We start from the raw sequence: 11944 nt of genomic DNA on the forward strand, positions 1-11944 counted from the left end.
TCTAATATTCTCTGGACTGAAATCCTAAAAATTTTCAATGAAAGAAATGGTTCATTGTCATGATTTGATTTTTAGTAGCAAATAATATTGTACAGAAATATAGGAACCACAGGAGCAATGTGCTCTTTATGTGGTGACGATTTAGTCAAAAACTGACTTTTTTACTTGGACCATGTTCAAGGTTTGTAGGGGGATGCTCCCAAATAAAAAATACAGAAATTATGTTCTCTTTACGTGCTCCCTAGTCAGCAACGAAGCGTTTTTCGTGTTTCAATCCTTTCAAATTTCAAGCACATCCTCTGGTTGTTACTCGAAGAGATATGATGTTGCAAAAATAAAATCGAAGTTTTTAATACTTTTAATTTTGCACTTAAAATACAATATTAACAACTATTCTTATGTTGGACAACGATTCAGCGAAGATACAGTGTTACTGAAATAGAATTGTCTTGATCTTGAGGTTGAACTTTTACAAGAACTAGAACTGACTTGAACTCGAACTTAAATGACTTATCTTAAAAGTATTACCCTTTTATATGAGCGACACAGTGTACGATTTATTACCCTTTCCGTCTTTAGTAGAAAGGTTACCGTCCATGCCTACGGGCATACTCAAAAGCCGTCGAGAATAAATATATCAATTATCACGTACACGTTTACACATGACAATCAATAGCAATGTGTCGGTGGTTTGGAGCATTGACTTCCTCTAAGCCACATTTCGTGTGATGTTTCATATCTAATGCTCATCTGGATGAACAAGAAATGTGCCCTCACCTCTTTGTCACTTCTTCCAGGCTTGTATTATGCATATTTCCTGAGGCAGTTCCTTCAGGTACTCCTATAGGTATAAATGAATAATAAAATAAACACACCTATCACCAAGGTACATCGAGATGCTCAACATCCCGCTAGCGGGGAGAACAACCAAAAATAGCCGCCTTCAACTGAAAGAATAGATACCGCCGTTATTTCTGCGGTAGCCACCAGTTTACCTGAACTACTCAGCGTGCGAATGAAGGAGCTTGTTTCTATACTCCAAAAAAAAAAAAAACTTGTGGGTGTTTCATTCCCACCAGCCAGTAATGCTGGTGGGCGGGCAGTCCCTCCGGGCTATGCCGGAAGTTAGGGCGGAAAGCCCTCTTCAGCTTGCTTTCAGGAATCGTGGGAATGGGTAGGTGATGGTTCGGGTGAGAAAGATGAGACGGACGAAATGAAGGCAGAAGAGAGTGAAAGATTATCTGTGGAATATTACTGCCTCAGCATTTGCCTAAGTGATCCAAGGAAACCACAGAAAAACTTGGACCAAGGCAGACGGACGGACCCGGAATCGAACCGGCGTCCTGCTAAGCAATGGTCTAGACCTCTAGGCCATGCCGCTCGGTTCTATACTCCATTCGCCTATACCTTAAGGCCAATTTAGTTGCACCTCATCATCATTATCATAAGACTGGTTGGGCACATACTTCCACTCTTTCTTATCCTGAGCTAATCTTCGCATTTCATTAAAATTAGAACAACTCATATCGTTAACTATTTGCGAACAGTAATCTAATCTAGGTCTACCTCTACCCTTCCAAACTTGCATTTCTGCCTCTAATATGTCTCTGACTAGATCTTCATGCCTGAGAAGGTGTTCTACCAACCTATCTCGCCTATTTCTTATTGATTTCCATAGAGTCCTTTGTTCACCTATTCTTTCTAATGCCTCTTCATTTCTAACCTTCTCTATCTACGGTATCAATATCATTCGCCTGTAACACCACATTTCGAACGCTTCCAAACTTTCTTTTCCTGCATTTGTTAACTTTTATGGTAAGTATACCAACTTTATTAGGAGCCTATCCTAATCAACTCTTAAAGGTTCTCAAGCTATAAAACTTAAAGCAACCACAATTTAAGTGCTTGTCGTTCACCTACTTAATTTCAAGTAGTGTACAATGTTTTATGTAGTAAACTATGGGCTAAATTACAAAATGGGCAAAATATTAAAGGAGAATTTCAAATGAAAATAAAATTTTCTGTTTATAAGACAAGCTGCAAATGGGTGACCGTGGTTATTTCCTTCGCTTTGCTAGTCGTTGGCTACAGGGGTATTTGGCGCATTAGGGTGGCTTGACGTGGTTCCGTTATTCTGGTAGCTCGTTTGCGGTGGTAAGCAAAGGCAAAGGATTAAATTACTATTTTCTATTACTGGTAGGAAAACATGAGTTAAAGAATTTTTCTTGTTTGAAAGTTTAATCTCTTAAATTATCTTTTTAACTTTACAAAAGGAAAACGAAATACGTTATGCACATATTTGAACATTCATAAAAAAAGTCAGTAACAATGATAAGAAATACTATCAAGTAACTTTTGTTTATTAAGCTTTAAGAGTTTGTAACATTTCTTTTAACACACGACGCTGAGGTTTTCCTGTTGGCGTTAATGGTATTTTGTCAATTAGTATAACACCTCCCCTTAATTTGTTGCGGTCATCGACTCGTCCATCAACAAAATTCTGTAATTCATTAGGATCAATATTGTAACCCTCTTTAAGGGTCACAAATGCTACGGGATGGTCACCGTCTATCTCATGAGGAACTCCAATTACAATGCATTCTTTGATAGCCGGATGATGTAACAAAATGTCTTCCAAAATGGAAGGATTTATTGGAAACGATTTGTATCTGAGAATTTCTTTACATCTACCAACAATGTAAAGAAATTCGTCTTCATCATAATAGCCAATATCTCCTGTTTTGAACCAACCCTGAGAATCGTATACATCTGACGAATCCACTCCATAGTAACCGTTCATTAATGTATGGGACCGGATACGGATTTCGCCTTCTTCATTAGGACCTAGAATGTCTTCAGTATCCAAATCTACAATCTACGGAAAAAATGATGGAGAGAATATCTATATGTTGTAAAATGACATCTTAAACATCTACAAACGCTGTTAGAATAAATTTATCAGAGATTACTATTAAACACTTTGAGTGTTTCATTCACACCAGTTGGTTGGGTAAGGAAACGAAGACAGCAAAGAAGTGAACAGGTACCGCTCTAGTCATTGGGATAAGGTGGGACTTTTCAGAAACACAATTTTTTTTCTCATCAATATTTTTTTGACAATCACGTTGATAAGTTTTCTATTTGGGGCGCTTGATCCACCCCTGCCCCTCTGTCTTGACCGCTCCTGGAAGTAAAATGTTATCTGTGGAATATTACTACCCCTTATTGACGGAAACTTGGACCAGGAATCAATTCGGTATCTTTTAATTTATATCTCTAGAGCATGCCGGTGTTTCGAAATTTAAACTCAACGGTTAGCTTTGATTGATAAAAAATGACTGATTAAAGATGGCTGACCAAAGATAGTGTATGAATGGTGGCTGAAGTGTTAATTATGGCTGACAACAGTTACTATGCTGTAATGTCATCTCAAGGACAAGGTGACTACTATGCATGTGTCGTAGGGTAAAAAGTGTAAAATTAATCTCTGTAAGAAACAACGAAGGTAATATGTCTAGTTAATGTACATGTATGTGTTACCGGAAAAGTATGAAATCCGTCATTGTATACATTTCTTAAATCGCCCGGAAATTTGTGAAATAAATAGTACTACACACATTTCCTAGGAAATCTATACATTTCCTAAATAGCAATCGGCAATGTATTACATGTAATACTAAATAGGCAATAATATGGCAGACTGTTCGGAGATGTACCTATATCCATTGGCGACGTCATTGTTTGGTTAGGGAGATTTATAACAGACTGGTATTTCTTTAATGCCTCTGTGTGAGATGTCAGAATAATGTGACGAGGTAATGCTAGTGCCAGCAAACACGATGACCTTGAATGTTTAGTATGTAGCAGAGGTGGATCTCATCTCATCAACGCATCGCAGACAGCTCCAACAGGTTTGTGTAAACTGTAAACGATTGTATATCAAATCGCGAAAGAATGTAGGTATGTTTTTGGCAAAAAATGTAATATATTCTAAACTTTTCTTTCTAAATGGTCTTGTAGATAAAGTTACCATCTGAACACACAATTGTAAACACACTTAGGCATTCTATGTAAGTTAACTCCCTTACTCGCATTGTTATTCCAGGACCAATCTTTCCACATGATCCTTTGAAAACCTTCTCTTCGTGTTTTTTGGCTAGCTTCTCATTTCTGGGGAAAAATGAAATGTTTACAAGTTCAGTTTGTCCATAAACGTTGGTTATTTTTGCAGTTGGGAAAGCTTTAGTAGTTAATCGAATATGTTCTTTAGTCAAAGGTGCTCCACCGACAATTATGTTATCCAAAGAAAGAGTAACTCCATTGTTTATGCAATATTTTGATATCTCCATCAAACGATAGGGAGTCAAAGAAGTTGTACGCAGCTAAAACATAAATGTGTATCATTACATGTTGTTAAAGCTAAGTTGGTGAAACTAGTTTGAGGTTCATAACACTTCTTATGCAACATAATATTAGCGACAGTAGTAGAATCCCAGTTTCTTTGTTAGCAGAAGCACTTCGGAAAATTAATTAACAAATACAAACCAAACCAACATTTTCAACATTATTGAAATTTTTAATCTATATGTGAGCAGGTAGTACAGTGCTTCGGCAATAATGACGATGACACGTATTACCATGTACCGATAGTGTATTTCGATTGCAGCGTCTATACGTGACCACCATGTGAGCATATTCTGCCTTTTGCTTGATATTTCCACATTCTACTTATTTTTGTATTTTGTGGTAATACTTTACTAATCGAACGGCAACGAAAGCAGATTATTACTAATCATTACGTACAATTGACTTGTCTACGTATCAGCTGTTTGCGAAGGTCACGAATAGGTATGTGTGTTTCATCGAAATACGATAAGATAACGCGGTAACTGTTTTTAATCACTGCTGGCTCGTTAACTGGAATACTTTTTATGCACACTTTTTACAGATATTATCCTTAAATATTCCGGAATATTGATCAGACATAGCGTATAATATTTACATTTATACTTGGTAACAGTAAATAAAAAACTATTTCTAGCAACTTACATTATAGTCTCTGGCGATATCACAAAATGTTCGTGGATTATCAAATGTTGGACAGACTAACTTTACAGAGCCGTGCACAATATTAGAAAATGTTGCGCCAACATGAGATATCCAATGCAACGATGAAAAGGGAAGAAAATGATTGCGGTTACTCCTAAAAAACGAATATGTATTCCAGACATAGAAGGGATAGAAACATAAATTTTACAATTCAGAACTGTTGTCCAATGCTAGCTGATGAGGAACACAGTAAAAAGAGATCGCTCTTACTTATCGTAAGAAATACATCACAAAAATCTTACAATGTCGTTAGATAGTTACTATTCATGAAGTCTTTATACCTATACTTACTTGATACCAGTCGGTGAAACGAAAAGACAAAAACTAATATGGCTTAAGCAAACTGCTTTGGGTGTTCCTGTAGTACCACTACTGAATAAAATAAGAACTGTATCTCTAATACTTAAGGGAAGAAATGGTACGAAAGTTTCTTCTTCTTCAGATGGCTTTAAAAAATCGTTAAAAGAAGAACCGAAAATTATTATTTCCGTGTTTAAATTATTGGCTTTGATTGCTTCCTTAATTAAAGGTTCAATTTCTGAAGCTACAAACATGACCTTCGGTTTTATTATTTGAAGGTAGTGTTTAAACTCATCTGCAGAGAATGACGGATCCAGAGTATTAGGAATAACTCCGATTAAAATAGATGCTATAAGAGGAACTGGAGCATTCAAGGTGTTGCAAGTGCAAATTGTAATTATGTCTTGGGGACCAAGACCATTAGACTTCATATGTAATGCTGTTCTAATACACCTTAGGCGAAAACTCTCAAATGTGTCTTTCTCTCCTGTTATGGTATCTATCTGCAATAAAAGCAAAAGTTAAAGACGGATACTCGAATACGAAGATCTTTTGAACATTAAAAAGTAAATAAAATAAGTCAAGTTTTCATGATTAGTAAGTAAACTTATTTATTTTCTTCAAAATTTCCCAATGGGCGTTCATTCTAAGGTGAAAACAAGTGGAGGTGCGTGTCTAACAAGACTTCGGGCTCAAGACTTTACGGTGATTATGATTATTCGCTGAGAGATTTCGGGTCAACCAATTATTTAACAATATACGGCAATTATTCTGTCTTTTATAGACGACCTCACACCCATATTGGAAATCACGACCGGACCAAGCTGTATTTAAGCTTAGCCCAAGATTGTTCAATTCTGGTCCGATATTGGCAAGCAATATTGGGCTAAACATGACAAATGCCTGGTTTGATACTTCCTTTAAAAAGCTTGGCCCACTACTGGGCAGCCAATTTTAAACCAACACTTGGTGAACAATACCAACACAACATTGGGCAGCCAATATTGGGTCAAGACTTGATGAACAATGTTAGCCCAAAATACTGAACCAAGAATTGGTGAATAAATAAACCAAGCTGTACCTAACCTCAGCCCAAGATTGTTCAATTCTAGTACGATATTGGCAAGCAATATTGGACTAAGCATGACAAATGTCTGGTTTGATACTTCCTTTAAAAAGCTTGGTCCACTACTGGGTAGCAAATTCTAAACCAACACTTGGTGAATAATACCAACACAACATTGGGCAGCCAATATTGGGTCAAGACTTGATGAACAATGTTAGCCCAAAATACTGAACTAAGAATTGGGCGGCTAATATTGTGTCACGGCATGATGAATAAATCCAATCCAAGATTGAGTAAGTATGTTGTCTTCCAACTTTCTATTTTGCCCCATACTTCGTTGCCCAGTAATGGATATACCTTACAAAACGTTTATGTACCTAGCTTTGACATTCAAAGCTGCACCGAATTTTGATCCTGTGTTGAAAAACCCATACCTGACGGCCCAGTATTACACCATACGTAACAAAACGTTAATTAGAATTTTAAGATTACCAGAGCTATGATCCATTATTGGCAAACACATACTTGACTGCCCACTGTTTAACAAACTTAACGAAACATTATTAATTATTACCGAAAGTATGATACCCTTATTTGACTGTTTAGTATTGGACCAAACTTGCCAAAAAGGGAATAAACCTAGCCTTTGCATTCGAAGATTGCCCAAACATTGGACTAGCATTGACAAGACAATATTTCCCTGTCCCACTATTGAACCAAACTTGGCGAAACGTTAATATAGCCAGCCTTAGTATTTGAATATTGACCGAATTTTGGACCAATACAGGCCTATGCATGACTTCTTTCTACTTGGGTTTAATACTCTGTGGCCAATATCTATATAAAGTCTGTTTACTATTAAGGTAGATCAAAACAAAACGATTCTGGCGACGTAATCCAGAGCAGGGCAAACTCGGCTCTTTTGACTCCCGAGTGCTCCTCAGGTATAGCCAAGGAGCTCCTCATTGATCCTGCGAGTGCGAGTGAGATGATCCTTTCCTTTTCTTATCTCTTCCATTTCGTAGGTGAGTCCCCTCTTCCATAGCCGAACCTAATAGTATTGCGAACGCAGTCCAGCATGCTATTATTTAAGTTGCGAGAGAGGCTTCGCTCGTCTATGGGATGAAGGGGCTTGATATGGGAGTGGAAGGGAGAAGAAAAAGAGAAAGCAATATGGGTCATTACTGCTTACTCTCTCGTACTCATTGAAGGGTATGGAGTGACTCAAACTAACCTCAAGTAGAGGCTCCTACGAAGTTAAAGTTTGCCCGGCTCTGACGTAATCAGTGATTGACAAATCGACAATATTGGGCAATCTGGAGGTGATGGTTTAGCCCATTTCTGATATTTTATGGTCAAAGTGATGTGCTGCTACTGTAATTTCTTTTTATATTCAGTGTAAAAGTGTTGGTGAAATAAGAGTAAACTAGAATGTTCCCTAAATTGTCGATGACATAAAAATAATTCTTATAGTAATTTAACAATAGATACCTACACTTACATTACGTACTGTATAATTATGGGTAAGAAACACATAAAAGGGATAGTATGAATTTACTTACTTGCATTACATCTTTTCCGTGCTCCGCAAGCTTCTCAAACAATATGTGGCCAAGTCCACGATGGTCCATACGAAGAAAATTGTACGATTCATTACTTAAAATTTTTCCACGTGGTTTAGTACCTAAAATTAATTAACAATAATATTTTGCACACACATTTACGTGTTTTGTCAAAATTTTGTTATATTCTTGTTTATTTCTAATATAAAAGCATTGATTACTCGTTTTTAAATCCATTGGTAAAGGGTAGTGAACTTCACAACATTCAGTAACAGTATGTTTGGTTTTCTCGCTCGACTCTATTCATATTTAATCTGCTACTTTAAGTGACTTACCTAGTATTTGTATAATTTTTAAAATATACAAGATAATACTAGTAAACAATGCAATAATACTGTACTAAAATTATAGAGAAATATTTTTTATCTCTTCATAACTGCTACCAATTTTTAGTACTCATAGTTTTATTTAAAATTGTTTCATTTTGCCTTTAGAAATACAGTGACCGTGAGCAGTGTAACCTTCTATTTCATAGTTCATAGGTCATTATTACGATGTAACTAATTATTTCGCATTGAACAGCAATTTCTATAGTTGGAAACAGATGAGGTTGCTTTCGGAAACTCTTTCAGTCTGATCATAGCAAATTTCTCCAGAGAAATGTTTGAACAGAGGACCTTGGAAACCACTTCGTTACGTTGTAACGGCCTTGTCATTTGGATTCATACAGACCTTTGAACTAAACTAATTTTTGTCATCAGAAATCAACTGATATGGACAGATAATTACCCAGAACTTCAAATCACCATCCCAGATAAAAAAGAAAAAATAATCAAAACCCTAACCACCAGAGTAAAACATGAGTATCTTGATGACAAACGAAAATATATTAAAGCAACACTGAGAGGAAACGATTGCACTCAATCAAAGAGATAAACAAGACAAAAGACGTCGCTGACACATTTACCTGTACACGGGGAGGTAACTTCTACGCTGCATAAAAAGGATTGGTTGGAATTGGTGAAACTGAAGAAACACAGTACTAAAGATATCTACAAACTCACCTCGCAACTAAAAGGTAATTGGAAATTGGTTAAGAGCTAAATAAATCTTTCCTGAACACGATGAGTTTAACGCATACCTTGCAGTTGTCAAGAAGTATATGTCGAAATGATAAACAGAATCATTTTGATTCGCCTTTCAAAGCATAAAAGATGAAAATAACACACATATAATTTCAATAGAAAAGAAGAAGGGAGCTAAATAAAATCTGGATACCAGCCGTCATGAAAAAATAAATGCTCCCGTTCCCCGCAACAACAACCACAACCTCAACCAGTTCTTCCTCCCCAGCCTGCAATATTAAAAACCTTACAGACTCGGATACAGGATCGAGCGGTATGACCTAGACCAGGCGGTGGCAACCCAACTCAACCAAAATGTGACTATTCAAGAGACGTTTGAGTCCCAGTCTTGATATGTTGGTATATATTGTATTGGTCTTGCTTATTTAGTCTTGGTCTTGGTCATGCTCAAATACTTATAATTTTGGGAATGATTTTTGTCTTGCTGATAAAGTCTTAATCTTTGCTTTTGGTCTTACTGATTTAGTCTCGGTCTAGGTATTGGTCTTGTGTGTTAAGTCTTGGTTTTGCTCATTTAATCTGATAATTGACACCATAATTGTCTTAAATGCCGAAATTTTCTGTCATACATGCAAGCTTGTCGTGACATCTAGAGAAAATATTGTTGATAGTTCAGATTTCTGAGAACTCGAGAACTTAGCCTTCCTTTAATGCATAAGTTAATCCTACCTTCAACCCATAAATTGACCTTGTAGCGAACATAATACTTCGTACAAAGTATTTCAACCATGTGTTATCCAGCCAAAGGAATAAAGAACATTTTTTCAAATAGTGGTAATGTTTCTTCTTTTTTTGTATTTATTGTTAAAATATAGTAAAGCAGACTGAAACTTTCAAATACTAAAAATGTTTTTTTCCAAGAATGGAATACCTATATTAAAGTTGCTTCAAATAATTTAACTTACAAATCCACCGGAAGTAATAATTTTTCGTTTGGTCTTGGCCTTGCATATTCGATCTTGGTTTTAGTTTTGGTCTTGTTCGTTCGAATCTAACTAGCGACTCTTTAATTAATGAGAGTCAATTGCACTCACTATTAAGACGGAATCATATTTATCCAGAATCGGAAGTAGAAGTAATTTAGGGTGGTGAAGCGAATGATGTGTGGCACATCTACGTATGTTAGTGTGAGCTAAGTCATCTGCTCAACTTTGGAAAAAACATTCACAGTGGTACAGCATTGTGGTAAAACGTATCACTAACTTACAATGAGTGTAACATTATAAGATAAATACTATAAAATGGTACTATTATAATTCTTTATCGTCTACTTAATTACCAATTTGATAGGGATACAATATTAATTTGAAATCATTTTTTCGATTTTTTATTTACCCACTACAAACTACCACAAATTAATGAGGGAAAAATTGTTGCTGTTGTCCCAGCCCCGCCGGGAATCGAACTCGGGACCTTTGGCTTTACGCACCAATGTTCTGACCACTAANTTCCCCGCAACAACAACCATAACCTCAACCAGTTCTTTCTTCCCAGCCTGCAATATTAAAAACCTTACAGACTCGGATACAGGATCGAGCGGTATGATCTAGACCAGGCGTTGACAACCCTTTTTGGCCGTGGGTCAAACTCAACCACAATGTGACTATTCAAGAGATGTTTGAGTCCCAGTCTTCATATATTGGTATATATTGTATTGGTCTTGGTCAAGCTCAAATAGTTCTAATTTTGGGAATGGTTTTGATCTTGCTGATACAGTCTTGATCTTTGGTTTTGATCTTGTTGATTTAGTCTCGGTCTAGGTATTGGTCCTGAGTGTTAAGTCTTGGTTTTGCTCATTGAATCTGATAATTGCGCTATTTTAAATTTTTCTATATATTGACACCATAATTGTATTAAATGCCGAAATTTGTCATACATGCGAGCGTGTCATGACATTTAGAGAAAATAGTGTTGATAGTTCAGATTTCTGAGAACTCGAGAACTTAGCCTTCCTTCAATGCATAAGTTAATCCTACCTTCAACCCATAAATTGACTTTGTAGCGAACATAATACTTAGTACAAAGTACTTGAAAGAAATAAATAATATCAAAAAAAAAAATATTTCGTCTCTATATTTCAACCATGTGTTATCCAGACATAGGAATAAAGACCATTTTTTTCAAATAATGGTAATGTTTCTTCTTTTTTTATATTGAGTGTTAAAATATAGTAAAGCAGACTGAAAATTTCAAATACTAAAAATGTTTTCTTCCAAGAATACAATACCTATATTAAAGTTGCTTCAAATAATTTAACTTATAAATCCACCGGAAGTAATAATTTTTCGTTTGATCTTGCGAATTTGGGCTTGACCTTACATATTCGATCTTGGTTTTAGTTTTAGTCTTGTTCGTTCGGTCCAATTAGCGATTCTTTAAATAATAAGAGTCAGTTGCAATCACTATTAAGACGGAATCATATTTATCAACCAGAATCGGAAGTAGAAGTAATTTATGGTGGTGAAGCGGATGATGTGTGGCACACCTACGTACAGTTCATTTCAATTTGTTAGAATTGTGACCTTGAAGAAATCTGCGCGAAGATAGAAAGGATACACTCTAGGAGTGAGCAATACAGGAATAGTTGGAACAAGCTTGAACGAGCAGAGCTCTCGATGGGCGGTCTTAGGAGATCGGCTAGAACTGTACAGTACTAGACGAAAATGTTTAGCAATTTCTTAAAACAAAAATGTATATAAATTAACAATAGAAAACAAAGCAAAAGTTTTATAGGTGTGTAGAACGTTAAGTTAATTCACTTG

General features: G+C 36.1%; 1 protein-coding gene across 2 annotated transcripts; it reads right to left on the reverse strand.

The window, feature by feature from the left end:
• Positions 1-2342: 2342 nt before the first annotated feature.
• On the reverse strand, positions 2343-8901 carry LOC108737223 (4-coumarate--CoA ligase 1-like). 2 transcript variants are annotated; one of them, XM_025981234.1, is made up of 6 exons: positions 8827-8901; positions 8038-8159; positions 5401-5912; positions 5050-5203; positions 4089-4382; positions 2343-2875 (listed from the first exon to the last, which is right to left on the reverse strand). In XM_025981234.1, exons 2-6 carry the CDS (start codon positions 8104-8106, stop codon positions 2363-2365), a joined length of 1542 nt encoding a protein of 513 aa, XP_025837019.1. In that variant the 5' UTR covers positions 8107-8159; positions 8827-8901; the 3' UTR covers positions 2343-2362. The 2 variants fall into 2 exon arrangements, with proteins under 2 accessions (XP_025837019.1, XP_018325455.1); XM_018469953.1 differs by lacking the exon at positions 8827-8901 and adding an exon at positions 8259-8420.
• Positions 8902-11944: the final 3043 nt, after the last annotated feature.

This window comes from Agrilus planipennis, unplaced genomic scaffold, assembly GCF_000699045.2.
Source record: "Agrilus planipennis isolate EAB-ADULT unplaced genomic scaffold, Apla_2.0 scaffold9, whole genome shotgun sequence".
NCBI lineage: Eukaryota > Metazoa > Arthropoda > Insecta > Coleoptera > Buprestidae > Agrilus > Agrilus planipennis.

What these genes read in the sequence shown, in the direction of transcription:
- LOC108737223 (XM_018469953.1), bottom strand. An exon ending in GTTTCACCGACTGGTATCAA is followed by an intron (nt 5,204 to 5,400) that starts GTAAGTATAGGT and finishes TTCGTTTTTTAG; the next exon opens with GAGTAACCGCAATCATTTTC. An exon ending in ATATCGCCAGAGACTATAAT is followed by an intron (nt 4,383 to 5,049) that starts GTAAGTTGCTAG and finishes TTTATGTTTTAG; the next exon opens with CTGCGTACAACTTCTTTGAC.